Here is a 13,420-nt window from a genome sequence, read left to right as displayed (position 1 = left end):
TCTGCAGATCTCAGCCTCCTGAGTAGCTAAGATTACTGGTGTGACCCACTAGGGCCTGGTTGAATTGGATATATTTCTAAACAAACAAAAGAAGATTGTGTATCAGTTGAGCCATTGGACTTTTTGTGTCAAGAATGGAATAATACGTCAATATTTGTGTCATAATCAAGTCCTTGAAAAATTCTTAATTCAAGTAGGCACACAAGAAAATGTCATCAGCATGTGTGTGGATGTTTGTATGCACGAAACACCTCAACTTCTGTATGTTTTTGCTTTTAGTGGGGAAAAAAGAAACAGTACTTTCTTTAAAGAATTATTTTTTTTTTTTTGGTGGGGGGGGTGGGCCTGAACTCTAGGCCCTGGCGCTATCTCTCAGCTCTTCAGCTCAAGGCTAGCGCTCTACCACTTGAGCCACAGCGCCACTTCTGGCTTTTTTTCTTTTTGCTAATGTGGTGCTTAGGAATCGAACCCAGGGCCTCATGCATGCAAGGCAAGCACTCTACCACTGAGCCACCATCCCAGCCCCTAAAGAATTCTTTTGAGAATTGCAATAATATTTTATTGATTTTATGTTTTTAGTATCCTGAATAATACTACCTTAAGAGATGATAGAGTCTAAAAATCTTTTAAGTGTCATTAAAAGTGTCATACCAAGCAAGAGTATATTTTAGAGAAATACTTTGATATTTATTCTCTTGCTCTTTGATAGTAGTAAACATTTTGTCTATTTCAGTTGATCATTTTTTAAACACTTTTGCATTGCTATGACATTTCTGAGCCAATTGAATAGAAAATGTCTACTGATAATTCTCAAACTGATGGCTCTTTTTATTCCTTTTAATATCAAAGGATTATTTCATGTCAAAACATTTTTTATTCATTTGATTCTATTCATTTTTAACGTATATCTAGAATTATAAAGTAATATAAAACTCCATATTCTGTTGCCTAAAACTTTGTTATCAAATTAAGTATAAACTTATAGTATACTTATAAATGCCATAAAATCAAATATTGGATTATTTATTGACTACTTCCTTTTTTTTTTGGTTGGTCATGGAGCCTGAACTCTGGGGCTGGGAGCTGTCCCTCAGCTCTTCAGCTCAAGGCTAGCGCTCTACCACTGGAGCCATAGCGCCACTTCTGGCTTTTTGTTTATGTGGTGCTTAGGAATCGAACCCAGGGCCTCATGCATGCAAGACAAGCACTCTGCTACTGAGCCATCTTCCCAGCCCCTTGACCACTTCCTAAATAACTTTTTATGGTTGATTTCCATATTATCTCTCAGTTATTTAGCCTTAGGATGTCCCCGATAATTGGCTTAAAAAAAATTTACTGCCTGTGGACCTTTTGACAAGTGAAAGGGTAGAAGCAGTAGTTTAATCACCTTCTCCTGACAGAATACAGTTTTTTTTTTTTAAAAAAAAATCTATTTAGAACCAGTAAGAGAATTCACAATGAGTTCTATTTGATAGAATTGGAGTACTTTTGAGGGCTAGGAATGTGGCTTAGTGGTAGAGTTCCTAGAATGCATGAAGCCCCGAATTCGATTCCTTAGCACCACATAAACAGAAAAAGCTGGAAATGATGCTATGGCTCAAGTGGTAGAGTGCTATCCTTGAGCAAAAGAAGCTCATGGACAGTGTTCAGAGGCCTGAATTCAAGCACCAGGACTGGCAAAGAAAAATTTTCGGAAGAAGAGGATATGTATCAATTTTTATATTTGGAAAAAAATAATTTGGAATGATCATTGCTTGGGGTTTTTACTGAGACAGAAAGGACGTATTAGTAAAATCCGAGCTAGATTTTGTTTGTATACCTTTCCCCACTGTTATTGACTACCTAGGAATGAATAGTAAAATTTTATGATTGAATTGAGGTTTGTGTTTTGTTTTTTACTTTGGAGAAAGTCCAGTCATAAATTTTTACTTACGTTTTTGTAACGGTGGTCATATGTCATTGTAATGGAGTGATAAGATGAACTCTAGCTTGTGAATTTACTGAGGCGTTTCAGTTGAGGCAGTAATGAACTGATTGAGTTTGAATAGGAATTAAATGAGGCCATGAATATTTATGTAATTGGTATCATGCTCTTTCGGTTTGCCTCTCATACAGAGAGCTGACCAGTTCTGACTTCATATTTGTCTTTCAATTAATAAACAAAACCACAAGATGCCAATACTGGAAAACTAATAATCTTTAGTAATATTGCCTTAATTTAACAGCTCTACATTAATCATACTCCTCCACCAATGTCCAAGAGTAAGGAGAGAGAAATGGACAAGAAAGAGTTGGACAAGTCAAGGGAAAGATCCAGAGAAAGAGAGAAAAAAGATGAAAAGGACAGGAAAGAGCGGAAAAGGGTTTGTAATTTTCTTAAATTAGTTTGGAAAGCTCATTATCATGTATAGTAGTGTGCTTATTGCTTTTTAAAAATTACTACTTTATTCTGTAGCATACTGTGTCATTTTAACTGATATTTTCACACTGAAGTGTGTTTGCATCTTCTACAGTAATAAGGATCTTCAGCTTAGTAATCTCTACCAGCTCTGCTTATCTGTCATGCCATTTTACCAAGTATGTGAAACTACTGCAAATATTCTCCAATTCTAGTTAGCTGTGCCTTTCTTGTGTAAGAATAATTCTTTATAACAAAAAACGTAAACTTGTGATCAATGTAGTTCACAATTCTTGGTTCTAGGATCACTCAAACAATGACCGTGAAGTACCACCGGACTTAACCAAGAGGCGGAAAGAGGAAAATGGAACAAGTAGGTGGACTTACTGATACCTTGGAAGCAATCGTCAAAGTGAATTTGAAAAGGCTTTCATGATCCTCTTTTGTAATTTTAGTGGGGGTTTCAAAACACAAAAGTGAAAGTCCATGTGAGTCTCCTTATCCAAATGAGAAAGACAAGGAAAAAAATAAGTCAAAATCTTCAGGCAAAGAAAAAAGTGGTGACTCATTTAAATCTGAGAAGATGGATAAACTATCCTCCGGTGGCAAAAAGGTAAATTATGAGCACAAACAGTCTATCTTTTCTTTTAAAAAAAATTGACTCTTCTTGGAAAAACAAGAAGAATTGTACCTATTACCTGACTTACAGAATTGTAACCCCTCTGTATGACACAACAGTAACAATAAAACGATATTAAAAAAAGACAACTCTTTAAAAACTTCGTACATATTTTTTGTCCTAGTCAAGTAGCCTTTTTAAAAAAATTATTAGGACATAGGAAGAGGATATACTGGGGGAGGGCAAGTTGTTTGGGGAATTTGAACCAGATCAATTCTAAATTATTAAGAAGCTAGAGTTACTATACCTCTAAGTTTCTTTTTCCTCTATATTTCATTCCTATCCACTTTAGTTCTTTGTGATTTAACCTTTCTTTGTATTTTGCTTTTTTGTCCATTTAAAATTATTTGCATTTAGTTTCTTTATTTTTGAAGTTAAAATGAGATTAGGCAATAAAATATTGAAATATATTTTCTCTATCAGTGTCAAAAGTCTTCATTAAATATGATATGAAATATTTTATCTGAATAAGCTCATTTGTTGGAAACTTGACATCTGCTTTTAAAACGAAGTGTAAGATACATTTTTTATATATTAATGAATGACATACAAATTAAATCTATGTTCCATAAAGTAATAAGCTACTGCTAAAGTATAAAATGTTTACAAAGCAGTATTTTATGAATTCAAAAGATATGTAGCATATATGTAGTTCATAAAAGCAGTTTTAGAAAATTTAAAGATGCGTGATTTAATTCTATATGAGAATTAAAGATAGGCTGCTGCTTCTCAGTGTTTTTGTTGTTGTTTTTGCTTTTTGGTAAATGTGTGTGCCAGTCCTACTGCTTGAACTCAGGACCTGGGCACTGTCTTTGAGCTTCTTTTGCTCAAGACTAGTGCAACAACGCTTGATCCACAGCTCCACTTCCAGCTTTTTGATAGAGTTTATTGGAGATAAAGGCACTCATGGATTTTCCTGCTAGAGCTGGCTTGGATATCCTCAGATCTCAGCCTCCTGAGTAGCTAGGATTATAGGCATGAGCTATTGGTGCTTGGCCCTTATTTCTAATTAGAGCAAAATTCGTATATTAAATTAACTGCTTAACATACAATTTAGCTGGGCACCAGTGCCTCACACTTGTAATCCTAGCTACTTAGGAAGCTGAGATCTGAGGATGGAGATTCTGAGCCAGCTTGGGCAGGACCCTTATCTCCAATTAGCCACCAAAAAGCTGGAAGTGAAGCTATGGCTCAAGTGGTAGAGTGCTAGCAAAGTAGCTCAGGGAAATTATACAACTTAGCAGTATTTAATATATTTATAACATTGTGTGCAGTTTTATATGTCCAAAACATTTTAGTTGTCCCAAAGGAAAAGCCTATACTTATGACAACTGTCAATCCACACATCTCTTTCCACCAGCCGTGGACAACTGCTGATCTGCTTTTTGTCTCTGTGGATTTACTTATTTTTTAAAAAATAATTTCATATAAATGTAATTTTACAATAATAGTGCCTTTTGCATTTGTTGTTTTTCACTTAGAAGAATGTTTTCGAGGTTCTTTTATGTTGTAATATCTTATTACTACACTATTTTTATTATTCTATTACGTGAATGTAACACTTTGACCATGTATCAGGTGCTAAATTTTTAGGTTGTTTCCACCCTTTTGGCTATTGTGAATAGTGCTGCTATGAAATATTTGAATATCTTTGTTAATTCCACCCAAGAAAGGAACTTCTGGGTTATATAATTTTATGTTTAGCTTCTTGAGGAATTGCCAAACTATTTTTCCATGGAGGCTGAGCTGTACAATTTATATCCCTCCCTCCCTCCCTCCCTTCTTTCCTTCCTCCCTTCTTTCCTTCCTTCCTTCCTCCCTCCCTCCCTCCCTCCCTCCCTCTCTCCCTCCCTCCCTCCCTCCCTCCCTTCCTTCCTTCCTTCCTTCCTTCCTTCCTTCCTTCCTTCCTTCCTTCCTTCCCTTCCTTCTCTTCCTCTCTTCCTTTCTCTCTCCTTCCTTCTCTACCTCTCTCCCTTTCTCTCTCCCTTTCTCTCTCCCTTTCTCTCTCCCATTCTCTCTCTCTTTCTCTCTCTCTTTCTCTCTTTCTTTCTCTCTTTCTCTCTTTCTCTCTTTCTTTCTTTCTTTCTTTTTTCTTTTCTCTGTCTCTCTGTCTGTCTCTCTCTCTCGTGTTCCTTGGGCTTAAAGTCATGGGCTGGGTGCTGTCACACAGCTCTTTTGTTCAAGGCTGGTGCTCTACCACAGTGCCACTTCTGGTTTATTTCTGGTAGTTAATTAAGCCTAAGAGTCTAATGGATGTTCCTGCCCTGCTGGCTTCAAAATGCCATCCTTAGACCTCAGCCATCTGAGTAACTAGAATTACAAGTGTGATTCACTGATGCCTGGCTCATAATTTTTCCTTCCCTTTCCCTTTCCCTTTCCCTTCCCCTTCCCTTCTCCCCTCTCCCCTCTCCCCTCTCCCCTCTCCCGTCTTCTCTCCTCTCTTCTTTTCTTTTCTGGTTGGTCATGGGGTTTGTACTCTGGGCCTGGGCGCTGCCCTTGAGCTCTTCAGCTTGAGCCACAGTGCTCACAGTTCTGGTGGTTAATTGGAGATAAGAGTCTCATGGACTTTTCTGCCTTGGCTGGCTTTGCACCTTGATCCTCAGATCTCAGCCTCCTGAGTAGCTAGCATTACAGGCATGAGCCACCAGCACCTGGCTATAATTTATATTTCTATCAACAGTTTATGAAGGTGTAAAATTTGTGTCTTTGTTAAGATATATAAATAGTATCTAGCTATATCTGAATACTAGACTCACATATGATATATATTTATTTGTCTTGTGTCATTTCTGGGGCTGGGATTCAGGAACTCTTTTCTTGCACAGAATTTTTCCCTTACAGCTGGAACTTTGCCACGTAAGTGATGCCTCCAGTTCAGCTTTCTTGCTGTTTTATTGGAGATAAGAGTCAGTCCATCAGACTTTTCTGTCTGGGGCTGTCTGTGAACTGTGATCTTCAAATCTGAGTTTGGCACGAGACAATGGTATCCAGCTATAATTTTCAAATATTTTCTCCCATTCCATAGGCTGCCTTTTCACTTTCTTGATAGCGACTTTTAACACAGGGACATTTTCCTTTTGACAGAGTCCACTGAATCTTTTTTTTTTTTTTTTGTATGTACTTTTGGTGTCACATTAAGTTTTTTTTTGAAAAAAGCTATGGCTGGTGGGTGGTGGAATGTTGAGCTGATAATTTTTTTTTAATATTTGGTGTTCAGTGTCCCAACTAATCCACCATTCCTTATAGGAGTCCAGGCATGATAAAGAAAAGATAGAAAAGAAAGAAAAACGGGACAGTTCAGGAGGAAAGGAAGAGAAGAAACAATATCCTTTTCATCTTAATATTAATTTCAATCAGTCTGAAGGAATGTTTGCAATATGAAGGAACCTTTATAATATGTGATATAAAATACTTAGGAGCTTATTAGCTTTAAAATTGTGTTTCCGGATCATTCTTTCAAGTATATGAAATCTAAAAAATGAGAAACTTGCTTTCTAGTTATGTATTTATATATGTGCTTATATATTTAATTTATTTTTGTGCCACTCCTGGGGCTTGAACTCAGGGGCCTGAGCATTGTCCCTGAGCTTTTTTTGCACAAGGCTGGTATTCTACCACTTGAGGCTAAGCTCTACTTCCTACTTTTGGTGTTTAATTGGAGCTAAGCATCTCATGGACTTGCCTGGCCAGACTGGCTTTGAACCATGATCCTCAGTTCTCAGTCTCTGGAGTAGCTACCAGCTACCAGTACATGGCATTATTTTCTTTTTAACTTACATAGTGACTGAGATATCTTATGCCACAAAAGAATTTATAGTTCCCAAGCCTGTATTGTCTACAAGAGGAAGAAAAGGAACATTGAGTCTCTTGGGCTGTGATAAGGTAAGTAAAAGGGTAAAAAATGATTTGACAGACCAGCAAAGACTGATGGAATTTGCGGCTCTCAGGCAAGTCAGGGCCAATTAGGACTGCAAAACAGAAGACTATACTAAAAGCAGGACAGTATTCTCTCCTGTCCTAAAGTTGTTTTCCCTTAATTTGTCATCTACTCATAAGTCCTCGGACAAGCACAGATAATGAAGACTTTCAATCAAGGTGAGTCTTCTCTCACCTTTTCATTAAAAAATACAAAATGAGGAAGTGGCGTTGTAGCTCAAGTGGTAGAGCGCTCGCCTTGAGCTGAAGAGCTGAGGGACAGCACCCAGGCCCAGAGTTCAAGCCCCACGACCGACAAAAAAAAAAAAAAATACAAAATGAGGTCTGATAATGATGAAACATAAAATTCAATCTGTTAATGTTGAAAAAAATTTCCAAGTTTCAGCTACTTGAATTTTTTACTATGTTTGTATAAAATGTATATTTAAGCTGTTTCACTTTAAGGATATTGACTGAAATAAGAACATCTGGCTTTCACTTCACTATTCATCTCCACCTTTTCTGAATAATTAATTACAGCTTAAAAGTACCTGTAGTTCTGTAAGTTTTGGTGATGTCTGCAATCACAAACTAAATCTGAGAGGTTAAGTTGAAGAAGCTTACAAGAGGTTGTAGACAACCAATTTAGCCTTTAGCGTTCTCTGTTCTTTTTGCCTTTCCATGCAGGTATGTTATCTAAGTACTTTTGTGTATGTTTCTGGACTTTTTTTTCCCTTTTGCTATTGCCTCTGTTTTGCAAAGCCAGAAAGAAAGGCTATGCTTTTAGTACTAGAATTTAAATATGCAACTTAGTTTTCAAGATAGTATAGTCCTGGCTCATGACATATGTGTTATAGCTATCTTAAATAATTCCCATGTGCATTTTAGTGGAAAGGGTATTTAGATCCAAAGATAGCTTTTGAACACTTAAGGTCAATGACTGAATAGTCTTGTTTGTTTTGTGATTTTGGATTTTTTTTTCTCCAGAGTTTTATTGAGGTATAATCAATAAATGAGAATGTTATATTTGAATAGTTTCTGTTGGTGATGCTTTAAGTTGCTTTAAGAAAGTTGGGATGATTTGCTCTGTATGTTATTGGTTCTATTTGAAGTTTTTGATTCTGCTTTTTTTTTTTTTTTTTGTCTGAGACCTGGACTCCAACTCAATATCTGACGCTTTAGCTCATTGGCTTACACTCTGCCACCTGAGCCAAACCTCCAATCCCTTGATTCTGATTTTTTTGGCCGGTGCTAGGGCTAGAACTCAGGGTCTGTGTGCTGTCTCTGAGCTTCTTTGTGTTCAAGATTAGTGCTCTACCACTTGATCCACGATGCCACTTCTGTGACTGTGCCTTTTTGTGTGTGACTCTGCTTTTTATAGCTCATTTTCTTGTGTTTTTATTGTCACTTCTTAATGATATTAAGTGTGCACTTAATATTATTAGCTGCTCCTAATCTTTTAAGAAACTATATACTTAAGGGTATTAATAATTTTTAAAAATTTTTTTTGGGGTCCGGTCATGGGGCCTGAACTCTGGGCCTGAGCGCTGTCCCTTAGCTCTTCAGCTCAAGGCTAGCACTCTACCACTTAAGCCACAGCGCCACTTCTGGCTTTTTTCTTTTTGCTTATGTGGTGCTGAGGAATCGAACCCAGGGCCTCAGGCATGCAAGGCAAGTGCTCTACCACTGAGCCAACTTCCCAGCCCCTACTATTAATAATTTTTTAAAGTAAAAGAAATTCCTGAAAGCAAGAGAAGTTTGTAAGGGGATTCTAAGGAGCAAAATAAACATGACAGAATGTTGAGGTTGCCAGTTAGGTGAGGTATAACTTTTCTGCTTTGTTGTTCTGGACTTATCTAAGTTGTAGAGTGGGATTAACAACAATTATGAAAAACCATTTAGAATATAACCTTTTTTTTTTTAGTTAGGAAGATTATTAAAAAATCTTCAATTCTAGTTCTCCACCTATTGTTTTCTATGGTGGACTCATTCGTTATTCATTTTTAAATTCCTCATTTTACTTCCATGTATTGTCTATTACAAAAAAAAATCTCAGATTTTTATTAGGAATGGCCAACCATAGTTAATATTCTCTTTCACTGTGATTTTTATGTATCTGTCTTTACTTAGTACTTCAGTTCATTTTTTTTTAAGTTGGTTATGGGGCTTGAGCTCAGGGCCTGGGCTGTCCATGAGCTTTTCTAACACTTTATCTTTGTACCACAGCTCGATTTCCATTTTTCTGGTGTTTAATTGGAGATAAAAGTCTTACAGACTTTCCTGCCTTGTCTGGCTTTGAACCACCATCCTCAGATCTCAGCCTCCTGAGTAGCTAGGATTACAGGTGTGAGCCACTGGTGCCAAACTTTATGTGAAAATTTTGCTACATTTTTGAATTTATGCTTCTCTCCGTAAGCCTGAATAGTAATCTCTCTCTTTTTTTCCCAAGTATCAAAGAACTGGCCAGAGCTGTTTGTTTGGCTGGTGGTCTTGCAGTAAAACTTTTAAATTCACTTATCTTGTTCCTTCCAAGATGGCCCTTTTTAAGATATGTTTAGCTTAATTTTTACCTTAATTTGATTTAATGCTTAGTTAGTGACAACTATGTGCTATATTTTTAGGCAGATTATTTTGTGAAGCTTTAGTTGACTTTTTTCCCTGGCTGTCTTCTGTTTATTTTCTAGCTGCCTCTTTGTATTTAAATTTATTCTGGAGTTGTTTTTGTCTTTGTACTTTTCTTTCAGAGTGCTCACTTTTTCTGATTGGTATTAACTAACTATAGACTGCTTCTAAATGTGCTGCCCATGCTTCCCCTTTTAGCTTATTTTCTATTCTATAGAAAGGAGAACTGCTAACATAAGTTATATTTACCATGATTAAAAGAATGTCATAAACTGGGCAATAGTGGCTCGTGCCTATAATACTAGCTACTCAGGAGGCTGAGATCTGAGGATCATGCTTTGAAACCAGCCTGGGCAGGAAAGTCATGAGGCTCTTAGCTCCAATTAACTACCAAAGAGCCACTAGCCTTGAGCATAAAAGTTCAGGCCCTCCCAGTACTGGCACACAAACATAAAAAGGATCATCATAAATTTTTATAATTTTATGTTTGATTTTTAGAATAGTGGTTTTAGGGAGACTATATATAAACAAATGACACATATATCCTGATTTTACAATCATTAAAAGGATCACAATAGGGCTGGAGGCATGACTAACTGGCAAGTGCAGAGCTCTGAGTTCAACCCCTAGTGAGCACCAAAATAATGAAAAAGATCACCCTAGAATTAAAAAACTTCTGTTTATAAATATGACTCAGATCAAAGTCCTTTAAAGTCTGTGTTCTTGTTCTGTCTCCTGTTTTTAGTTGCACATTGTTTCTGCTTATTTTCTGCATCTTGTTACCTGTGGAGTCTATGTAAATTTATCTTTCCTTTTCTTGAACATTATTAGCTGATTGAACATTTTTAGCTTTTATTTTATTTAATCTTTAAAATGTCCTGCTCATTCCAATTTTTATCTAAGAACCATCCATCCTTTGCTTCCTCAATTTTTATTTTCTATTTCCATCTCTAACCTCAAGATACAAACTCTTATCCTTTAAAGTAAGGTTGTAAATTCTCATTCGTTGGGTAAAACTGTAACTCATTATGTGTACATTCTTGGATGATAAAAAGTGTTCATTAAAAAAATTGATTGCCTCTAACAGAAGAATTGATAAATCCAGGTTTCTTCTGGCAACATAGTGTCTTGATTTCTGTATAGTAACAGTCAAACCTGCCTGTGTTGTTCCTCTAGAACAAGGGCCATCCCTACCCACAAAAGTATTTACCTCTGGGGGCTGGGAAGGTGGCTCAGTGGTAGAGCGCTTGCGTTGCATGCCTGAGGCCCTGGGTTCGATTCTTCAGCACCATATAAGCAAAAAGAAAAAAGCCGAAAGTGGTGCTGTGGCTCAAGAGGTAGAGCGCTAGCCTTGAGCTGAAGAGCTGAGGGACAGCGCCCAGACCCAGAGTTCAGGCCCCATGACTGGACCTCCCCCCCAAAAAAATATTTACCTCTGTCAGTCTCTACTTAATTACTTCATTTGTTTCTCTTACACTCGTAGTTCCTGTAGTCAGTTGATTTTGTTATTCTAAAACAAAATTGTTTTGCCTCCCTTCAGCCCATAATGAGAAATTGACCTTCATTTCATATTCCTGGTATTACAAAACCATTTCCACTCTGAGACATATTTTTGATGGGATAGAGTGTTTGATTGAATGTATTCCTCATTAGCTAGTCTTTTTTTGGGGGGGGGGGTTCAGGTGTGGGGCCTGACCTTAGGGCTTAGGTGCTGTCCCTGAACACTCTTGTTCAAGAGTAGCTCTCTACCACTTTGAGCCACTCACTAGTTCTTCTTTTCTGGTGAACTGGAGATGAGTTTCAGGGACTTTTCCTGCCTGGGCTAACATTGAATCGTGATCCTCAGATCTCAGCCTCTTGAGTAGCTAGGATTACAGCCATGAGCCGCCAGCACCCAAGGAAGCTATTGTTAGGAGATTAAAAGGGTAGACAAACTATTTTAATAGATTTTTTATCATAAAAATAGTGTACAGAGGGGTTACAGTTACATGAATAAGGTAATGAGTACATTTCCTATTGAGCATTGTTACCCCTCCTTTGTTTTTCCTCTACCATCCCTTCCCTCCCCACTTCCCCAACTCTTCCCTCCCCCCCCCCCCCCCACCAGTTGTAAAGTTCGTTTTCAACATAGTGTCTTGTACATCTCATTGTTACAATGGGTCAACCTGTATCCCTATTTAAGCATTTTGTTTTTTGTCTTCCCCTCCCCAAATTAGAAAAGTGTATATATAAGACGCAGGACACTGGAATCAAATCAGTGAAAACGGGTTATATCATGGGGGAAGAACAAACAAAAGGAACAAAAAAATCGCACAGTACATTATAAGTATGTTAAAAACAATAGCAAGAAAAAAAAACAATAGCAGGAAAGAAAAATAAAACCACCTGTGTCCCTGTCTTGGGGTTCATTTTGCTTAATATCATCTTATATGGTCATATGTACATAGCTTTTGAACTTTTCTGCTTATCCTAGACATATACTAGTTATTGCAAATAAGGGAAACCATGGGACCTATGTTTCTTTAGACAAACTATTTTTGTCTTTACCATCTTTTGTACTCATTGCAATTATAGGATAAAAGATTCTATACTCTGATAGCAATAAACATCTCCTTTGTGGGGGCAGGAGGAATTTCCTGTTAACTTTTCTCTTCAAGGTAGACCAGAACATTTACTTAGATAGTTTTACTTTATTTTATTTTATTACTATTTTTGTTGTTGTTGTTGTTGGTCGTAGGGCTTGAACTTGGCCTGGGTACTGTCCTGGAGCTCTTCATCTCAAGGCGAGCACTGTACCACTTGGACCACAGTGCTGCTTTCCGTTTTCTGGTGGTTATTTGGAGATAAAAGTCTCACCGTTTTTTCTTGTCCAGGCTGTCTTTGAACCGAGATCCTCAGATCTCAGCCTCCTAAGTAGCTAGGATTATAGGTGTGAGCCACCAGTGCTTGGTTTACTTTATTTCTTTAAAATCTAAATATAGGTATGAGCTGTTAGGAAAAGTTCCTATACTACATTTGCCCTTGAGTATGACTCTTCTATACACCTGTTTACTCTGAAAGACATCCTTGAATACAGTTTGGATTCATCAAAACAGTGTCTCAGTTTTAACTGTAACGTTTTATCCATTTGGAACATTGTTACATTTTTATCTAATGTAGAGTGTCTCAGAAACTGTATAAGAGATTACTAGGTTGTGATATAAGAGCACATGAAGGCGATTACTAGGTTGCAGTATAAGAGCACATGAAGGTATGACTCCTTTCTTCCCTACACAAGTTCGTTTGACTTTTTAAATGTTATTTTCATCCATACATACACTTATCATTCTACTTGATGTGAATCTGTGTGTGAGAGAGGCACAGGAAACAAACACCAGGATTATGAAGTCAGATAACTTCAAAAAGTAGTGAAGTGCAGGGTGCACAATTTTGAGATGTCTCCTTGAAGCCATTTAACCATGAGTTAGCTGTTATTTTGGCAGGCTTCTATTTTATAATTCTTTTTTTTTGGGGGGGGGAGGGTCAGTCGTAGGGCCTGAACTCTGGGCCTGGGGCCTGGGAGCTGTCCCTCAGCTCTTCAGCTCAAGGCTAGCGCTCTTCCACTTGAGCCACAGCACCACTTCCAGCTTTTTTCTTATGTGGTGCTGAGGAATCGAACCCAGGGCCTCGAGCATGCAAGGCAAGTGCTCTACCACTGAGCCACCTTCTCAGCCCCGAGATTTCATAATTCTTAATTTTTTGTTGATAAAGTTACTTTTATAAGAAATTATAAACTACTGAAACGTATTTGGACTTTTTGGGGTGAA

At 37.4% G+C, this 13,420-nt stretch overlaps 1 protein-coding gene across 4 annotated transcripts in view; it reads left to right on the top strand.

The window, feature by feature from the left end:
* Thoc2 (THO complex 2) overlaps positions 1-13,420 on the top strand; it is a 120,905-nt gene that overhangs the window by 104,896 nt on the left and 2,589 nt on the right. For 2 of the 4 annotated variants that reach the window (XM_042682466.1, XM_042682467.1), the window contains exons 35-39: positions 2,226-2,363; positions 2,702-2,771; positions 2,854-3,011; positions 6,324-6,400; positions 7,127-7,172. In XM_042682466.1, the coding sequence (XP_042538400.1) occupies positions 2,226-2,363; positions 2,702-2,771; positions 2,854-3,011; positions 6,324-6,400; positions 7,127-7,154 (471 nt within the window). In that variant the 3' untranslated portion in view covers positions 7,155-7,172. The remainder of the gene's footprint in view (positions 1-2,225; positions 2,364-2,701; positions 2,772-2,853; positions 3,012-6,323; positions 6,401-7,126; positions 7,173-13,420) is intronic. The other 2 variants (XM_042682469.1, XM_042682468.1) reach the window with 1 other exon arrangement.

The sequence above is a fragment of the Dipodomys spectabilis genome, unplaced genomic scaffold (genome assembly GCF_019054845.1).
Source record: "Dipodomys spectabilis isolate Male_0828 unplaced genomic scaffold, ASM1905484v1 ptg000071l, whole genome shotgun sequence".
In the NCBI taxonomy this organism is placed as follows: Eukaryota; Metazoa; Chordata; class Mammalia; order Rodentia; family Heteromyidae; genus Dipodomys; species Dipodomys spectabilis.
Note: the sequence above shows the minus strand (reverse complement) of the source record. Positions and strands in the feature narration are given on the sequence as shown.